At 35.4% G+C, this 18,906-nt stretch overlaps 1 protein-coding gene across 28 annotated transcripts; it reads left to right on the forward strand.

The window, feature by feature from the left end:
- Positions 1-767: 767 nt before the first annotated feature.
- Positions 768-16,321, forward strand: LOC18424284 (uncharacterized). 28 transcript variants are annotated; one of them, XR_016039968.1, is made up of 12 exons: positions 775-1,159; positions 1,399-1,514; positions 3,783-3,888; positions 6,241-6,339; positions 6,470-6,535; positions 9,091-9,207; positions 9,905-10,148; positions 10,269-10,444; positions 10,650-10,752; positions 12,238-12,285; positions 14,839-14,960; positions 15,830-16,321. XR_016039968.1 is itself a non-coding variant. In XM_006828873.4 (11 exons), the coding sequence occupies exons 1-11, from the start codon at positions 1,073-1,075 to the stop codon at positions 15,929-15,931; spliced, it is 1,041 nt and encodes a 346-aa protein (XP_006828936.1). In that variant the 5' UTR covers positions 770-1,072; the 3' UTR covers positions 15,932-16,321. The 28 variants fall into 28 exon arrangements, 11 of the variants coding, with proteins under 11 accessions (XP_011628958.1, XP_006828936.1, XP_088701880.1 ...); XR_016039969.1 differs by having other exon boundaries at positions 9,905-10,096; positions 14,822-14,960; XR_016039967.1 differs by having other exon boundaries at positions 9,905-10,096.
- Positions 16,322-18,906: the final 2,585 nt, after the last annotated feature.

An 18,906-nucleotide genomic window follows, 5' to 3' on the forward strand; every position in this document is an offset into this window, starting at 1 on the left:
AATTTGATTGTTTAGAACCTCGGCTCTATGCAAACTGCACCCTTTATATTTTTAAAGAGATAAACAAACAAAATGTAAAGGGAGAAACTATTTAAGAAGATCCTTTTTTTCAAATTTTATATATTACAAGTATCGAGTATTTACTTCAGGGCACGTTTGGTTCACATAGAAATGTCTAATGGGATATATTTTTATGTGAAAAAATTCTCCCATGTGTTTAAGTGTGTGGATATTTTCACACCAAATGCACTGGGACTAATTAGTATGAAAATGTTTTTACACTTAAACTATATGAGGAAATTATTTCATGTGAAAGCGAAACAAACATGCCTTTAGTTTTAGTCCTATTCCAAAAAATGTCTCCCAACCATGATTCTGAAATCCAATTATTGATTTATGGGGAAAATCTTAACGATATTATTCCTCGGTGGGATGATGACCCTATTACCACATTGTCACATGAACTAATTGTGTGAATCGATGATTTAAAAAATATTAGGTTGGCACAAAATCTATTGGTCTGATTAGAGAATTGATCACTCTGTGTTGATTCTGTCAATATACATAAAATCGTCGTGATTTAAAATAGAACTGACGATTTGCTACAATTAAGACAATGTTTTAACTATAGTATCGGTTTTTTAGCACACTCAAGAAAAGCCTCTCGAGAAGTGCGGGACCAGTTTCAAAACTCATGTCCGCAAAAATAAGACAACTTTTGAAATTGTCTTAAGCTTGAATAAGATGATATAAGGACCGAACCGACTTATTGGATGGTATTGGATCCTGGGCCAAGTTCCTCGCTCAAACTTTTTTAGTATTTTTTTCAATCACCAAAATCTAGAACGAGTCAAAATTAATTTTAATACAATGATCGATCCAACAATCCGACATAAATATATCGATAAATGATCTCCAAAGTATTTAGTTTTGACAACACTGGTCCACACAATTTTAGTCTCTCTTAACCGCTCTCTACGTAGTGATCTGCCTGGAATTTATTTATATCCCGCGAAGGTATATCCTTAAAGCCACTCAAAAACATCCTCATTCACTCCCACTCATTCATCCCATGGCGGTTGCTCTCACCAGCATCAGTCACTGCTCTTTCCCTTCAACCTGCCGTGCTCCACTCCTCCACATTACCATCCTTAACCAGGTATTTCTCTCTCCCTAGAGACAGATATTTTAAAGGTGTTAATGGGTTTGTCTCGTTATTCTTCATGTGTACATCCAGAAATTTGATTTACCCACTTGCTGATATGTTTTTGTATCCTCAAGAACATAAAATTTTTAATTTTGGGTTATCTGTTTCGTCTGCAATTTATGGCACAAACTACCAGTTTGGGCAATGCATAAATCCATAAAGTAATCATCTTGTTTCTTGGGCTGGTTCAGGATGATGGGGTGCATTTGTTCTCTTCCTGTACTATGAACAAGCTTAAGTTTGGGATTGTGGGTGTGCGAGAGCACAAAGGTTTCCCTTCGCCTAAATTGTTGCGCTCTAGAAGGAGGTTTGTCAGTGATTCAGTTGCTGCATTTCTTTTATTTATTTGCGCTGCGCTTTTATGCAACATCATATCGTTTCCGTGGAAGTTATTTTGTTTTTGATAATTCTCTTACACGGAGTCCCTAGGCACTTCTAATGCAAGCTGGACTCTTTCAATTCAATAAATTCTTGTGATTTTAGGTAAAGAAAGCCGATTCTATCATTATGTAGAGTTTCTTTGTTGTTTGACCCTGACGACAATGCAATGCACCATGTTAAATGTTTTGTGGACAAAAATTAGGCATGTTTCTAGTGTTTAATCCTCATCACGGTACGTACTCGTAGAGATTGTCTCTATGGTTTTAGGGTTCCCATGTGATTAAACACTGCATATTGCAGTACAAGTATTGTTGTTATAGGCATTTAGTTTTAGTAGGGAAAAGGCTATGTTGATGATGACGATGATGATAGACATTTAGTTTTGTTGGATTGTGGATATTGGATAAGGGGGAGCGATTTTGGAGTGTCCTTTTATTTGTCTAACTCATTTTATTTGGTTCAATCTGTCCTATTTGACGTGGTTATCGTAGTAAAGTTTGTTGTCCCACAAATAAATATACATGGCCAACATTTGATGACCCAAGCTAGACCTATTCTAGTTTCAATCATTGACATGATGGTTTTGTTCACATTTGCTAAATGCCTCTAAAACATAATGACTGGGCTCTGAAACTCCTTGTTACCATCAGAAATCAGCATGATGGGGCCTATCTTTGGGATCAAAAGCTTTTCAAATTTTCTCGAATTTATTAGAGGAAAGAAGGTCCACGTGTCAGCTAAATTCTCCTCGTTGGGGCCATGAGGCCAATGATTAGTTCTCACTGAGATACTTTGTTCTATTCTGACCTGGAGATAACTTATTTCTTACCCTTTAATTGCATTTTTCTGTCAATCTCGTTAGCCCACATACTCTTTTGTGCTTTTTAGATCTGCATACTGTATTGACTCTATATGTGAGTGGACTTGACTTGTGAAGTTTCATAGCTTACATGGACTTTCTAGCTCACTAGCTAATTATGGTGTGTGATAACGCTGCGTTAGCCCTGCGTTATTGATTTACAATTTTAGCAAGGCTGATACATCAAAACTACGGCTCTACCTTATATTTGGCATTTCACTTTTTCTTTTAATAGCTTACTCTTTCTTTTTGGTCTTGTGCCTCATTACAAACAGTTAATGTTATATAATCATGGGTTGAATGAATTCTACTTGAATTTACAATATGATACCAATATGCTATAAGATATTGAACTTCTCAATTGTGTAGTTTTTGATTATCATTAGGACATTGGCGCAGACTTAGTAGCTTGGAGCTAGGGTTTAGCAAAGAAGAAGATAGGAAAGATCCCAAATTAGATAAAGATGTAAAAACCAAAGGTAAAAAAGGAGCACTAGGTGCTCTATGGTTTGAATAATGTCCATAACAAAATCCTTCATCATGCATGAGTACATCCCTTATATAAGAAAACCCTAAACAAGACTTAATCTTGTCCATCCATCTAATCTAATCATGGCCATTTATTATAAAAAGCCTTAAGTGAATAAAAAGGAATAATATATTCCAGAAATTACTCCTTATGCCCCTAAATAGATAAAATAACTCAAGAAATAAATAAAAGACATAAAAGAACAAATTCAATAGCTATTTTTCCCTTGTGCGGTTTCTCTTGTAAATTTTAAGCTTGCCTCTCTTATTTAGATACTCAAGAGCAGTATTCTGGGCTACATAAAAAATCCTTGGTTTGGATTTTTATGCCTATCAATAGCTTGTGTTAAATATGAGGGTGTTGCATTCTCCAATTTTTCTTTTTAACTTAGTCGCACAATACGTACTGTATGAGTGAATGTAATATGCTAATGTATATCTAAGAGTACTATGGGGTTCTTTGTCACATTGATCTTTGTAATGAATATGTTATTTTGATGAAACTTTCCTTCTGAAGTGTGGTCTTTCTTGGTTCCGTACTAAATTAATTGCTGCAATCATGTGAATAACGAACTAGAGGGTTGAGGTTTTGGGAGTACACTTCTCATGCATCTTTTTATTTTTCACTAAATCGATTTTTGATGTGAAGAAGTTGCAGAAATAGTTCATCTTGTCTTTGCAGAGTTTTATGTTTTAATAAACAAGGTTCTTCATGTCATAAATGATTCTAAATAAATCTGGTGTACTAGCATCATTGTCAGGGCTGGCCTATCAATAAGTCATGGTTTGTTTGGGCATAATAAGCAGGAGAACTTTGGTCTATGCAGTCGATCAATATTCCGAGAAGTCATTTAAACATACTGTGGAAGTGGATAGGCTGATAGATAAGTTGCGAGAAGCAAATTCAAGTCAAGTAAGTTTGGTTTGGAAATGCTATTTCCTTTGTTTTCTGATAGTAACATTAGATAATGCTCCCATCCATCAGGTCTTGATCGGATGGTTGAAAATGTATGTTACTATCTGAATTTGAATAATTTCTTCTGCAAATTAGATGAAGCTAAAACTTAGGCATATATTCTTGTCACCATCACAAACCATAAAAAATTATTTTAAAAAATTTAATATGACCAAATTACCCCCATCATATTTTAGGGGTAGTTTGTTAATTTATATTTATTTTATATTTTTTTTGTGCCCCTTAATATGCTGTACGCGTGCCCAAAATTTAATCTTGATTTGATCTGTAGAAAAATGATTAAAATTTAAATAGTAACATGTATTTTCAACCATCTGATCAAAGATCTGACGGCTGGGAGCATAACCTAAACTACTATTCATTTGAGGTAAAAACCTATTGGTAGCTTTTCCCTTGTATGTATATATCTATGTATGCATACATGCATACACAGATAAAAGTGACTAGGTACTGTGGAATTATTCTCCACACTGTAAGAACTCCCAAATTGCCAAATTCTCTGACTGCTCTTCTCTGGCTAAGAAACATGCTTCTGCACAATAGATCCTTAAGCAACTTGCAGTATCAAGTTTCTCATTCTTTTATGGGATCAACATACGCAATCAATAGCCATCTCTGCATACTGTAAGTGATTCATCTTCTTGCTGTTGGGTAGCTCATAAAATCTAGATAAACACCTTATGTCTTGTCGGGGTAGTCTTTGCTTCCAATTTCCTGGAATCAAAAAATCTTTTGGTCCATAAAAAGTCTTTAGACATCACAATCCCTACATATGCTGCCCATGCCTGAATGTCCTGGGTTTGGAATTTATGCAATGTCGAGCCTGGGATGTGCCAATGGGTACTAAGTCAGGTGTTGGATTCCATTGTCTTGTAATTATGAATTGGGTAACTCACACTGATCTTTGGAACTACTTATGTGGCCAGAGGATGTAATTTAATTGGCTTCCCAGATGAAATGGAAGAGAAGATTAGCAGCCTGTGAAGATCTATCGTCTTTCTAGGGATCACTTGATGCATCTCATGTTTGGAATGAAGCTACTTTTTGTCCAATTAAAAGAACCATGCAGTGAAGGATGATTTATTACCTCTTATAACTTGCTTTGCTAGCACTTAGCAACTAAATATAATTGTGGGGAGTGGGACCATAGTACTCCATAGCAATTGGCAGAACCTTTGAGCATCGTCTTTTTTACTCCATTCCCTTATATAACCCTAAATAATTGAGTGCAGAGAGCCAATGCAAAGAGGTTTATATATATATATATTGGAAAAAGCTACCAATAGCTCTAGACCTATATTGGAAAAAGCTACCAATAGCTCTAGACCTAACTTGTACAGTAAAACGGTCTACCTCTCAACCCTTGGATCTCCATCAGACGATCGGAAGTGCGTAGCACTATATGAATTTTAATTTTTTTTACACATTGGAAAAAAAAAAAAAAAATGAATGACCAAAATATCCCTGCAATGTTGCTGGGGTATTTGGTCATTTCATTTTTTGTAGTTATTTTTTATGTTTTAGGTGCGCTCATATGAGGTGCACACACCCTCCAAATTTCAACCCAATCTGATTTGTGGAAAAAAACAAAAAAATCGAGTAACATGCACTGCCAATCGTCCTATGTATATTTGATGTTTTGGGGGTAGACCATTTTTACTGTACAAATTAGGTCTGGAGATATTGATATCACATGTGCCTCCTAAGAACTCAAAATCATTTTTTTTTAATTGCTTATTATGAATCAAAGACGTGTAAAATTTCAGCCGAAACAAATCTCTCTAGATATATATTTTGGGGCTTAGCCTATAAGTGTAGATATAAGCCCATTGGCACTGTGCGCGTGTGCGCGCGGGCACATACAGATACTATAAAGGAAGTCATGTGTGTGTGTGTGTGCACGGTGCATATACATCGTGTAAAGGAAGTCATATAAAGTTTTGGGTGGGTAGTCCCCATTTTTCTTGTGACATACATGTCTGAGTAGCGTTAATTGTTCGCTTACATCATATCAATCTGAAGATTTTATGAAAATGTCTAGCCTCCTTCCAAAGCTGCTGGGCATCTTGGCAAGTCAGAATTGGATGTAATATATGACATGTTGTTTCTGGCCATAGCCTATTACAATTCTTGTTTGTCGTTATGAGAGTATGAGCGTACAGCTTAAAGAGGTTATTTTATTCGGATTAGATTTAGCCTATCTTTAGTTAGTTGATACTAATCCAGATGTCAACCATATTTTCTTCCATATGTTTTTGTGTAGCTGATTGAATTTTCCTTTTTTGGCAGCTTCAAAAGCTTGTAGTTGAAAATGTTCTGGCCTTCAACGAGAGTTTTTGGATTCGGCTTGCAGCGAGGACTGAGACATGCAAGTCTGATGATGATAAAGCATGGTTTTCACTTGGTTAATTTTTCATTACTTTGAATAGATGCACCCATTTATATCTTGCATTGCTTTGTATTTTATGCAAAGTATATGGAAAATAAATGTTTTATGAGAGAGATCTATGTTTTCCAGAAAGATTATGAAGAACTGGCTTTATCAGTAATGAGCATAGTGGATCGTCTTGTTCGCAAAACCAATGTAAGGCTTCCACCAAGCAATGAATCTTGCTGTTAGTTCTGCCAGTTGAACAACTTCATAATCTGTTATTGATTTGTGAGCTTTAATGAGATCACTTTGGCCAGCTTATGAATGTGGCGATGTAGATATGCAATTTGATTTCTCAGTTCTAAATTTTGCAAAACTACATTTTCGAAACATAATATTTAGTCAGAATGAACATATCATGAAAACTTGCAGAAAAAAATTATCACTAAAAGTCCTCATTACAGTCAACGGTTGACAATGCAGAAATAGTATACTGCTTTGACCTCAGAATATGGCAGCAAAAAGAGAGCTGGCTATACATATTGTGATGCGTATGATGGACTTTTAGGATGCAGGAAGCATTTGAGTTTGAATTGCATTTTATCACAGAGAATCTTACTACTGGAACTCAGACGCACATATGCAACATATGATAACAACTTTTTGAAGTCCTGCCATGGGAGAATTTGTTTAGTTTTGTGACTCCATCTCAAAGATAATTGCACTACTGTGATGGGAGTGATGGATTATCTATCGGTATATACTTGTACTCGTCACTTATATGTACTTTTTTCCCCATTGTGCCCTAGTAATACTGGCAGTAGCGTAATTTGAGGTGTAAATAGAACACACAGATAGGAAAGGGAATGGGTTCGTGGTGGTAGCATCCCCACTCCCAGTTACCACATCGTGGTATGCATTCCTACCGCTGACACCCCCAATTAACACCTTCAAAATGTAAATCCCCAATCTATTGAAAAAACGGGTAGAGGCCTGTCTTCCCCACTGAATTACCCAAAAAAAAATAGAACACACAGATATTCTGGTTAGGCTTCTGAGGGTCCATTTGTTAAAGAAATATATTAAAGAGTGTTATGGCTTAGGATGGTTAGTGGATGTTGAGAGGAGTGGGAATTCTTTGGATTTTTGGAATCTGAACATTAAAGGTGAAGGTTATGAAAAGACAAATTGTTTATTTAATCTTAGAAGTAGATTTCCCAATTGATTGATGTGGCTAGCAACAAAACTTCAAAGTACAAGCTTGTTTTTTTATCACTCAAGCAGGTTGTGTTGGATGTTATGATGTTCAGATACTTGCGAATGGATTCAGATTCAGTATCTGAATCTTATTTTCAAAACACAAGTAAAATGACCAAAAAGAATTATGGGCTATCCCCCATAACCATATCTGTGCATCATAGCTTGGTTGTTGCTTCTAGGAGAGATGATATTGAGAAGATGGCAGATTTTTTTAATCAAGGGTGGAAAAGATTTGGTTGTTTGGGGCCATGAGTGTTCTTATTTGGGACATATGTGCCATCTTTTACGTGGCATCGATGGGTGGAGGTTTTTTAGGATAGAAGACCTCATAGAGTGTTAGCTTCACATTTGTTAACTAGTAAGAATAAAATTTGTTTTCCTGAAATAAATTCTTTGACTTAAATTGCAGGGAACCTAGTGAGGGTGAAGCTTCCTATTCGTTAATGCAGTTCTAAATTTGAGGGTTGGATTTTCTCCGGGGATGTGCTGCCCTCCCCATGCGAGTGGATTTCCCGATACATGTCCCTCACAGATGGAACCATGGCAGCACAATGATAGAACCATAGTTTCCCTCATTTGGGGAATGCAATCTCTTGATCTTCATTGTAGCTACTATTTGTCTTGTTTTTTGATCTTCTTGTTCGTAAAATACACCATGCATTTCTATACATGTACACCTGTTATCCTATATGTCAGGCACTAGTTTAGTACATACCATTGTCAAAGTATGGAAAATCCTCCTTTGCAAAAATGTTGTGCAACACTTAGATGAGGCCTTCTCTTACAAGTAAATGTTAAACCACCTATTGTAATGTCATCAGTTGGAGGGTGTGAAGTTTCTTTTGAAGGGAGAAAGGGAAGTGGCGAGGGAGGGAGGGGGATTACTTCCTTCTATATGGGTGGTTTTCTTTCTGGCTGGTAAAGTGTCACTAAATTGGTTAAGCCACTGGTATCTTCTTGTGTATGAGTCCAATAGAAGCATGTTTTCGTAAATTTGTTATGGGGCAGTCTTGTAATTCTCCTAGTGTGCAAAATTTCAGTTTATTCAAGAATTTATGTGCATTTTTAATTTATTTTCTGGTAGTTGTATGCATGCAATATGCACGTGAGCCCTGTAGTTCAACCTTGTTCTGGTCAATGCTTCTGTTGTATTTATTGCTGTGTTTTCAGTTTAGTTGAATAGCACCATAAATGGAGAATGGGATGACATAAGTCATCTTTTTAATGAATCAAATTTTGAAATAGCCAATTTCATTTCAAGGTCAGTTGAAGGGAAAAATATATGAAGGATATGTTGACATGACTTAATTCTTTTTCTTGCTTCAGAGTTCAACTATAGAATAACTAATATCTTATCAATTGTAATATTTAGATTATTGTTGGTAATTCTATGCAATAACTTTTCCAGTTTTTTGTTGCCATTTTTTCAGCCTTCATTTGGATTCAACATGTACATGTATAATTGCCAGTCTTGTGTTTTTTCACTTTCTTGTGTTTTTATTCCCCAGGAGAAAATAGAATCTGCAACCGATATTTTAAAGGAAATTATAAAGCCTGTAATTGATGAAGAGGAGGAGATTTCTTGGCCTCCGAGGGATCCACAATCTCTTATTCTGATGGAGAAGGTAAGTTTTGGCTGTGAACAGGTTTGGTGTAAAAGTTTACACTTCAGGTTAAGCTGGTCCTATTAGTGTTTCATTTTTAAAGGATACTGAGGTCCTATTCTGTTCCAGAAACTGAAAACTTGCTTCACAGACTAAAAATGGTATCCTTGTTATAGTTAACTCTTCTCAAAAAAAAATGGTATCCTTGTTATAACATTAACCTCCAGACTGACTCTGCTGTATGTTTGTTTTGTTTTTCTCTTGGGCAGTTAGTGGATTTTATTCATTAAAACCTACTTACTTCTTTACAATTGGTACAACCATGATATTATTCATCAAACTACACATTCAAAATCATTTTTAAAGTTAATATGCTGCAAATAATTTAGTTTGCCATGAGAGTAAGAGCCTAGATATAATTATTCGACTAAAATGGAACAAAGTACAAGCCTGATGAAAAGGTGAGATATTAGTGATGCTTTAGAGCTCTTTGCAGTATCAAAGATTTTATATGGCTTTACGTATTCTAGAATACTCTTATCTTCTCTAATCCCTTAATTTATAATGGTTATTTCGGCAATATAAATTACATTATTGCCTCATCTAAATGTTTCAAGATCTTTGTTTACTTTTTTGGTTTTAGAAACGTTCAAAGCTAAGCCTTTTTCTCTACAATTTCGTATAACAACCTGGAAGTTTGTTTTGACATTCTCACCAGGAATTGGCAGCAAGAGAGCAAGAAGGACAACTTGATGAAGGTTTCCTCTCTGAAGTAAATGCGCAATTACGACAAGTGAGTTATTCATTGAGACAGTTTCTTTGCATGAAGTAATCCCTTCTTCTGTACTTTTTCCAAGTGCTGTCTACAACCTAGAGACTGTGCTGCTAGTATGGCCGACAACTTCACTCAGTATCCTAGTAGTCATAACTTAGTGACCAACATCATTTACAATAAAGTACAGGTGAAAATGGTTATCTTCCAATTTATTGCCAAATTTTTGAAGTATCATTCAATAGTATCATTATTATTATATTGCGATTCTATTGGTTTGAAGACATGCGATACCTGAATTAAATGCCAGAAAGGGGACATACCTCTTCCATGCTTGGTTTAGCTGCCTCTCTCTTTTGAGTCTTCCTTGGGAAACCAAGGAATATTCTATGTGCATGAAATTAAAAAGAGACCAGATGATCTTACTGATGGATTGGGTCACTCTATGACATTGACATCAAAGCGCAGTCCTGGTTGAACAAATGGGTCAGTCCTTGGCTGTTACATCCGTTATAACCTTATGCACTTTAATATTGCTCATATCATCTGCGTGTTGATTTCCTGGGTTAATTTTCCATACTTGTCCATATATGATCTAATGCTGAGATTTATACCTTTATTGCCATGAGCTTGATATTCAAATTTGTATCTTCTTTTCTTTATTCATAGTTCGCCCCTCATATTGTTATAGGCAAAACAAGATGGTGATAAGCCAGGGCTAGAGGCAATGCTGCAAAAGGTATTGCAACTGTATGCAGCCAAAGTTCTCTCAAAACGTAGCTATTCAAAGAAAGGTACGTGAAACATTTGTGATGAATGACAAAGTTTGTGTTACATAGTTTCTTAAAGACCATTTGGTGGGAGATGTAAATCCAGCAAATGTAGGGTGTAATTATCTGTGTTTCCCTTGTTAAGAGAACTGTACATACTGAACAAATGCCACAACCTTATGAGAAAAGTTGTTGGAAAATTCCTAATGAGACATAGATTATGGAAACTCACTTCTCGAAAACCAGAGTTAGAAGGTGAGCGATAATATAAGTAGCCAGGACAATGGTCTTAACTATAACATATCAACATGTTACTATGGAAAATAGGAATCAACTGTTATTCTCTTTGCAGTACTTTGTTTTGGACATACCATGCTTTATTATGTTCATTGTAGCTATAGAACCCATAAATATCTCAGTAAGAAATAATTGGTAAACAGTACATAAAACCAACTCAAAAGTTGATCAATATGCAGTATGTTGTCTAAGAAGGATTACACATGTCTTACGAAAGTAGATGATTTAATAAATGAGGAAGCTGAGCCCCAGCAAATTTACAGAATTAAAAGAAAGAAGACGATTCAATATCTACGAATCCAGGAGTTAATGTGATATGCGACATCAATTCAATCATTAAGTGCATGTCTGTGAAGATATTAGAGCCATTTGGTGTTACTGAAATGAAACTAGAATTAGGAGCAAAAGAATGGGAGTGAAGAGACTCTTAAAATGTCTTCCTCTTGAAGGAGGGAGGTTGAGAGAGAAAAAAAAGTGTTCTCCTACGGTCTGAAAAAGGAATACAGGGGCACTTTTACTTTTGTTGTTCAGTATGCCTTCATGAGAGAAATGTAATAGAGTTTTCTTTTCCTTCTCTTATGGATCTGAGAAAGAGAGGGTATATAAGGGTGACCCAAAGAGGGAACTACCTGTTTTTTTTTTTTTTTCTACACTTTTTCTGTGAGGGCAAGATCAGCATTAGAGACTTCGAGAGAGTACGAATTTAATTGAGAAGAGCCACGCTGGAAATTTTGGCTAAAGTATGGAAGGGAGATGTGGTTTAGGATTTGGGAAGGGAGATCTATGAGAGGGAAAAGATTTGTACCTTTCAGAAGGTTATCAAGAGAATCTGCAACATTGATTCAATAAACAAATTGCAGCCTGTTATCATTTGCTCAGTCCTGATGCAGAGAAACATACTCCTCTGTTCAATATTTTCTTTCTGGATGAGGAAAATTTAGAAATGTTGTATTCTCTAGTTTTATGCACAGGTACAATAAAACACTTCAAACTTTGTGAAATTGCTGCAATCATTGGTGCTAACTTATAGATGAAAGTCAACTAGAATACCTCGGATGTTCATAACATTTTACAAGTCAGATAGACTATAATTTCTTGTAGTTTAAATGAGGGCAGCGAGTGTTGAGTAGCTGCATTTGATTGAATATATCTACCATGTTCTTCCTTGCTAGATGAATCTTTAGTAGTTTGAACATACATTTTATGTTACAGGAGGAGAAATTGTGAGGGCTGAGCTATTGCTTGAATCTGTAATCAAAGGTAAAGTTGCTCCATGGTAAGAGACAATGATGTTTTTATTAGCCAGTTGCTATTTGTATAAAAGTAAATCTTGGTGTACTTTCTTATTCATATTACTGTTTTGACTTACACATGAGGAGCATTATATTCATTTGAAGTTCTCTTACTCCTTATGTAATACTGAGATGTATGAAAAACTTCCTGTTTTGTGTTGTGCATATGCCTCCACTCTGTTAAATATGATAAAAATAAGTACTTTAAACTAGTGATAAAGTCGTAGTTTCACTATAATTTCTTACTTATTCGTGATAAAAGGTATTGAGGAAGAAGTAAAACTTATCTTCGTAAATAAATGTTTCTCTAAACAAAAATGGGTTCCAAATTCTGAGGTTAATGGGTTCTGCAACATATCCTTCTCATCATCATCATTGTCAAGGCTTTTTCATAACTAATTGGGGTCGGCTACGCGAATCCTAGTCTGTCATTCTGCTTTATTAAGGGCCATACCTTCAGTAAGGCCATAGTCCTCATATATTTTGTCATTACTTCCAACCATGTCTTTCTGGGCCTACCCCTTACCCTTTTTGAGCCTTCTACTTGAATTAATTCACACCTCCTAACAGGTGTTATACTGGGTCTGTGCCACACATGGCCAGCTCACCTAAGTCTACTCTCTTTCATCTTATCGCCTATTGGTGCCATACCTAAATTTTCCTGAATGTATTTCGATTTCTATCCCTTCTTGTTTTGTCACTTATCCATTTCATCATCCTTATCTCTGCTACATTCATTTGATATATATATATATATATATATATATATATATATATATATATATATATATATATATATATATATATATATATATATATTAACAACATATAAAAAATGATAAATTTTCATTTGGTTTTCAAGCCATAGAAATACTGTATCAGTTTTATTGCATATTGAATATTATGCTCTATCCCCCCCTCTCCCCCACCCCGGGGGGCTTCTCTCCTTCTTCTTTTTTGTACAAGTAGATTTCTAGTACATATGATATGAATATGTTATGAAGTTCTCTTTTCTCTCTCTCTCTACGTGCACGCACACACCCGCTTCTTTGTCCTTTGAGATACTTGCTTTCTTAGACAGATGGTAGAGTAACTAGAGTTGAATTATAGTTAGAATCAGCATCATCAGAATTATATGCCATCTCCTGGTTCTGCTGCTGCTGAGGATGGAAGGTGGATGTCCCACCTGTGTGTCGTGCACAGGAATTGTATACTGTAATTTTCATCTTATTCTACGTAAGGGAAAGGATTAATAGGCTGTTTCCCAGCACAGAATGTTCACATTGTTTCTGTCCATTTTATGAAAAGATAATAAATTCAATTTATTAACTTTTCATGGCCTCAAACATGGGCAATCCTAGTCTATCATGCACAAAGAAAAGGAATAAACTGATGCCTTTCGGCATTGGAATGGTAATAGAGATAGTTATGTATAGAAGTTAACAAATGATCATTCCAATGTTAGAAGTTAACATATGATCATTCCAAAGTTACCATATCTGTATGGAGTATCTTTATTCTGTATGGAGTATCTTTACACCTAAAACAGGAATATTCTGAAAATTTTAGAAATCAGATAATATGGAAATTGGTTTCTAGTTCTGATGATGGAGATGCTGGGAAGATACGGAAGAAAACCATGGAACTTACTGACAAGGATCTTTTGCCTATTACAACCCTTAGCTTGCTTTAACTTGTCAGACTAGGACATTGATACCTTGTCAAACTACATGAGTCTGAGAAAGAACAATTCTTGTTTAACCATGAGGCCCTTGGGTTTATATTCAAATGATCTAAGGAAACTAGATTTCAGTGTGCGAGCTGGAACTGCCATAGCTTATGGCTAGAGCAAGGGGAGGGGACCCCACCACAGCAAAGAGAACAGTCAGGATAACGAGCACTCCACCTGCAAAGTGGCTGGCAGGAGCTGCAGGCAAGTGCTTGGTAGGTCAACAGCCCAGTGAATCGACTATACCTTCGACTGGTCATATATCTAGCACTATGAGATCTAAACCTTTGGGAATGATGTCTCATGCCATGAATATTCCGTCTGTGTTTTTAAACTGCATGCTTTGTGCCTATGCCTTCATGACAAGACTTTACATCTTTATGTAGTTCCTCACTCAGGCTGCTGATGATGTCCATGCGGTCAATTTATATGCTGTCATATGAGTAGCTAAAGCATAGGTCATGGTTGATGCTTTTTGCATCAGAGAATGACCCCAACCCCAAGGACACAATTATGCTCTTGCTCTCTCTCTCTCTGTCTCTCTCTCTCTGTATGTGCGAGTATGTGTTTATGTGCATACCCATATACGTATTTCTGTATGTCAGCATATGTGTGCATGTATGTAGCTGTACTCCCTGTTGATTATGGATTCTTATGCTTTCTTTCAAGGCAATAATCAATGCTAACATTGATGGTAGTATAATTGAGACTGTTATGTAGTTTTTTGATGTTTGTTTACTTGTTTTTACATGTAATTCCCCCATGCTCATTATAGAACTAATACAAATTCAGCCCCTGAGGAGGACTGGAACAAATTACTGTTTGGCGGACTAACACTGGGAAAAGGAGAAGTTACTGCCGAGGAGTTTTATGCTGTCGTCCTGAAGCGTATTGAAAGGACTCTAATCAGGACTGTATGATTATTTCAAACTTTTGCCTGATTCTTTTTAGAGAGCTCATCATGTTGCTGAAGACAATAATATATCAGGACTTGCATAGAATGCCTATGCAATAGTTCCGAAACTTGAAACCTTAAAATGTAGAATTAAAAATGCACCTCAAAAATCCATCGGAAAAGGTTAGTTTAATACCCTCTAATTGATCATCTCGACATCAAGATATATGAATATGAAAAAAAAGAGACTTTGAGTCCCAAAAATAGTGCATTTTGCAATACATTATCTAGACCATCCATTTCCAAGATTTCCATATGTTTATAGATCTACTTGATTTTGGCCTTTTTGGAGTTTAAAATTTATAATTAGATATAAAAATAGATTTTCAGATAATTCTAAGAATCTCTTACACCAAAATTACATGTTATGAAATTTTTTGGAGGTGCACCTTAATTGGATTGTTTAAGGTTGCAACCTTATAGAAACCACACCCTTTAAATAATGGGCACAAATCTTATCAGGAGAAATAGTTAGGTTTCCGAAATATGGAACAAGGTTGGGGAGGAAAATGCATCTGGTTCATGCATTTGCTTAAATGCGGTTTCCATTTTATGATAAAGAAAAGTGAATTAGTTTACCCTTCAGTAAAATCTAGTCGTGTCTTTAAAACGTGAAATAGGCAAGGATATTGTACTAAACTACTCTTGCTTCTCCTGTATTGTAATCAAGATTGGGGGTAAAATTTCTCAATAAAATTTGACTGTCCAAGTACCATCCTGATGTTACTTAAGCTTTTAAACCGCCTGCATGACCAAGCTGTTTTTCCCATGTATTATCATGATATTTACCTTGATTATATGCATTATTTGATTGCATATACGCTTCAGGAAGGGGGATCTTATCAGCAACGAGTTTTGACGGAGTACCTGAAAGGTATACAGTCAAGAACAGAAGACATTGTCCAAGCTTTTCAAGGACCAAATTCTTGATGTCATATGGCTGAAAGATCCAGGACAATTAAGCAAGGAGAGCAGAACAAAATGAAGTTGCAGTTCCTCCAATATGCAGGGCTTCTTTCGTTGGGTTATGGATTTATGTCAAAGGTGTGATTATTGTTAAGCCTGACTGAGTTAAAATGACTTATTTGCTTTAGAGTTTGATCTCCAGTAAGAATGATTTTTTAAAATGGAAGGTACCTATCCTGCCATTATATGTGTAATATATGATTTTGGGTTTGAACTTGGGGCAAAGTTGTTAATGAACAACTGCTGGAAAGAAGATAAGCCCTTCATGAGTCGAAAACTGGACGTGGATGCCAGACTCACGGTACATATCCTAAACCTTGATATAGTTCTCAACTTATAATTACTTAATAACCAGAATGCTTGTCATGGGGCACATATTTTTTATTTTTTATTGGGAAAATCAGTGAGGGAGAAGGCCCTCTACCATTTTTTCATTAATAATACTATTTTACAACCCTATGATAGGGTAATTGCGCTACATCATGAAGTAAAGGAAGGTTACGAGAATCTGGAGGCTTGGAGCATCAAATGGTGGCTTTTGTAAAAACTGTAGTTTTTTTAGCAAGAACATCAGTCATCATATTAGCCTTACGATAAACATGACAAACACCATGATTGATTCTGAAGTTTAAACTTACAACTAGCAGTTATGGTATAAAGAGCTCAAGAAGCTTTACACCTGCCATGAATGACCTGGACAAATAAAGAAGAATCGCTCTTAATTTGTAGGGAAAAGCAGTCCATTTGAAAGGTTAAATCAACACTATCTTGTAAGCTTTGAAATTTAAGGAATTATTGGAAGTAATTTCCAAGAAGAACCAAAAAAGTAGCAACGAAATACCTATCATCCTGTTTGATGATGCTTCCACAACCAGTTTAACCTGAATTCTAAATAGAAAATCCATCAACATGCTAGCACATATTGTTGATGCTTCCACAACCAGTTTAACCTGAATTCTAAATAGAAAATCCATCAACAAGCTAGCACATATTGTTGATAGAACACTTAACTCTATTCCCAGAAGACAGGCTCTTTTGTGCTGGTTCTTTGTGGTGTTTGATACAAGGGAAAGCATACTATGCACAATGTGTATGCTGTAAACATGTAAAACACACTGGAAAGGCGTCCCCATTTCCTTCTAAAGATGAACAGTGGAGAAGAACCTAATGCCCTGCACCGCAGTACCGTCCTTGAAAGAACAAATAATGGCTGGCCTGCCTGTGTATCTTCTAGTGAATATGACATTTTTCCAAATGTTAAAAAATTGATTGAGAAGAGATTGGGGTTTGTAATATCAAGGAAAAAGTTTATGTAAGGCATTAACTTTGTTCTGTAGAAGTGAGGCACACTTCAAAAGCCCCTCGAAAAAAGTTTTCTTTTTTATTTATATTTTATTTATTATTATTATTTTTTTTTTATTTTATGCTGGAAAACCTTCATATTGATCATCTTGAAATCGAGGTATGAGTATGATAAAAAAAAAAAGATATTCAGTTTTTGACTTGGATTGGTCCTGGCCCGAGCTGATTATTCAGGCCGAGTCTAAGTAACTCGGCCGATTAGTCGAGTACTATAGTGGCAAAAAAAAGGTTAAAAATATATAAAAATTTTAAAAAATAGAAAATGTATGTTTAAAGTAAGATTAAGCAAAATGTAAAAAAGTAGCAAAAAAAAAAAAAAATTAAAGTCAACTTGTGATTTGGGGTAGTTTTGAAATAACCCAAAAATGAAAAAAATATAAAAATAAGTATTTATCAACAAAATATAAAAAAAAATATCTCAAATAAATTTCTCATTTTTTTATATATTTATTTTTTTGTAATTTTTTAATATATCCGAGTTGGACACCCAACTCGGGACAACTCAGGCTCCGCACCGGCACGAGCTCTCCTAGCTCGGCGGAGTAGAAACTACTTGGCCGATTTTGCAAATACTGGTTGAAAGATGCAAACTTTTATGATAACTTGAAAATAGATATATTTTCTCTTAATTATAAAATTAAATACTTAAAAAATGTCGTAGATTTAAATACTTGAAATTCTAGTTCATACTCTAGGAATCTGCTATGAAATGTACTATGTTTAATCGTTGATATTTTTTCTTTTATATTCATATATCACATGAATATTTGGAGGGTCTTCTAAATCAGAACACCTTTCGTATGGATCAACGAAAAAGTTTAAATAAGGTTTACTCTTTATATAAAACCTAAACCACGGTGCTTACTTCTAAAACATTTTAGAATTTCATCGTTCTAAAGTTGAATATATCATCCTATTACGGGCTTGCTGACTTCGCAACCATCAGTCTTCTAAAAAATGTTTTAAAGAACACAAGAAAGGATACTAAAACGAAAAAAAAATTACAAAAAGGATTTTACGAGTGAATTATTTTTTTACAGGATGCTTTTTCCCATAATTTCTAAATAAAAATGTAACTAATTATCAAGTGAATAAAAAACCACAATTATTCCTCATACACGATTTTATTCATCTAAACGAAAGGGCAATGGACACTATCATTGAAAAAAAGGGTAAAATCATAGACACCCCTGCACCCTACGTTTTAGCCCCCCACCCCCCAACAAAAGAAGAAGAAAATTTTTCAACCATATCACTAGCGCTAATATCTTTTTTTGTATCCGTCCTTCAAGTAACTTTTTTATGACAAAAAATGCATCCTTTTAAACAACATTTTTTTCATTTTTTTGTCCCTATCAAAACAAGTGGCACAATATATGGTGGATCAGCTCCTAGTCCCTATAACATGCCGAATCAGCTTCAATAGGAATAAGAAGACGTATTATATGACTATATGCCGGTCTGACTTCAATAGAAACCAGAAGCCGGTCCGGTACACAGTACACCATGCCAACTTCATTGTATAAAATCTAGAGAAACGTAGGTTTTAAAGAGGGAATTTTTGTTATAACTAAATA

This window comes from Amborella trichopoda, chromosome 9 (assembly GCF_054954075.1).
Source record: "Amborella trichopoda isolate Santa Cruz 75 chromosome 9, AtrichopodaSantaCruz75HAP2 v2.0, whole genome shotgun sequence".
NCBI classification, from domain to species: Eukaryota; Viridiplantae; Streptophyta; class Magnoliopsida; order Amborellales; family Amborellaceae; genus Amborella; species Amborella trichopoda.

What these genes read in the sequence shown, in the direction of transcription:
- LOC18424284 (XM_006828873.4), top strand. Translation starts at nt 1,073, where the DNA reads ATGGCGGTTGCTCTCACCAGCATCAGTCACTGCTCTTTCCCTTCAACC. An exon ending in GAGAAGCAAATTCAAGTCAA is followed by an intron (nt 3,889 to 6,240) that starts GTAAGTTTGGTT and finishes CTTTTTTGGCAG; the next exon opens with CTTCAAAAGCTTGTAGTTGA. An exon ending in AAAGGACTCTAATCAGGACT is followed by an intron (nt 14,961 to 15,829) that starts GTATGATTATTT and finishes TATACGCTTCAG; the next exon opens with GAAGGGGGATCTTATCAGCA.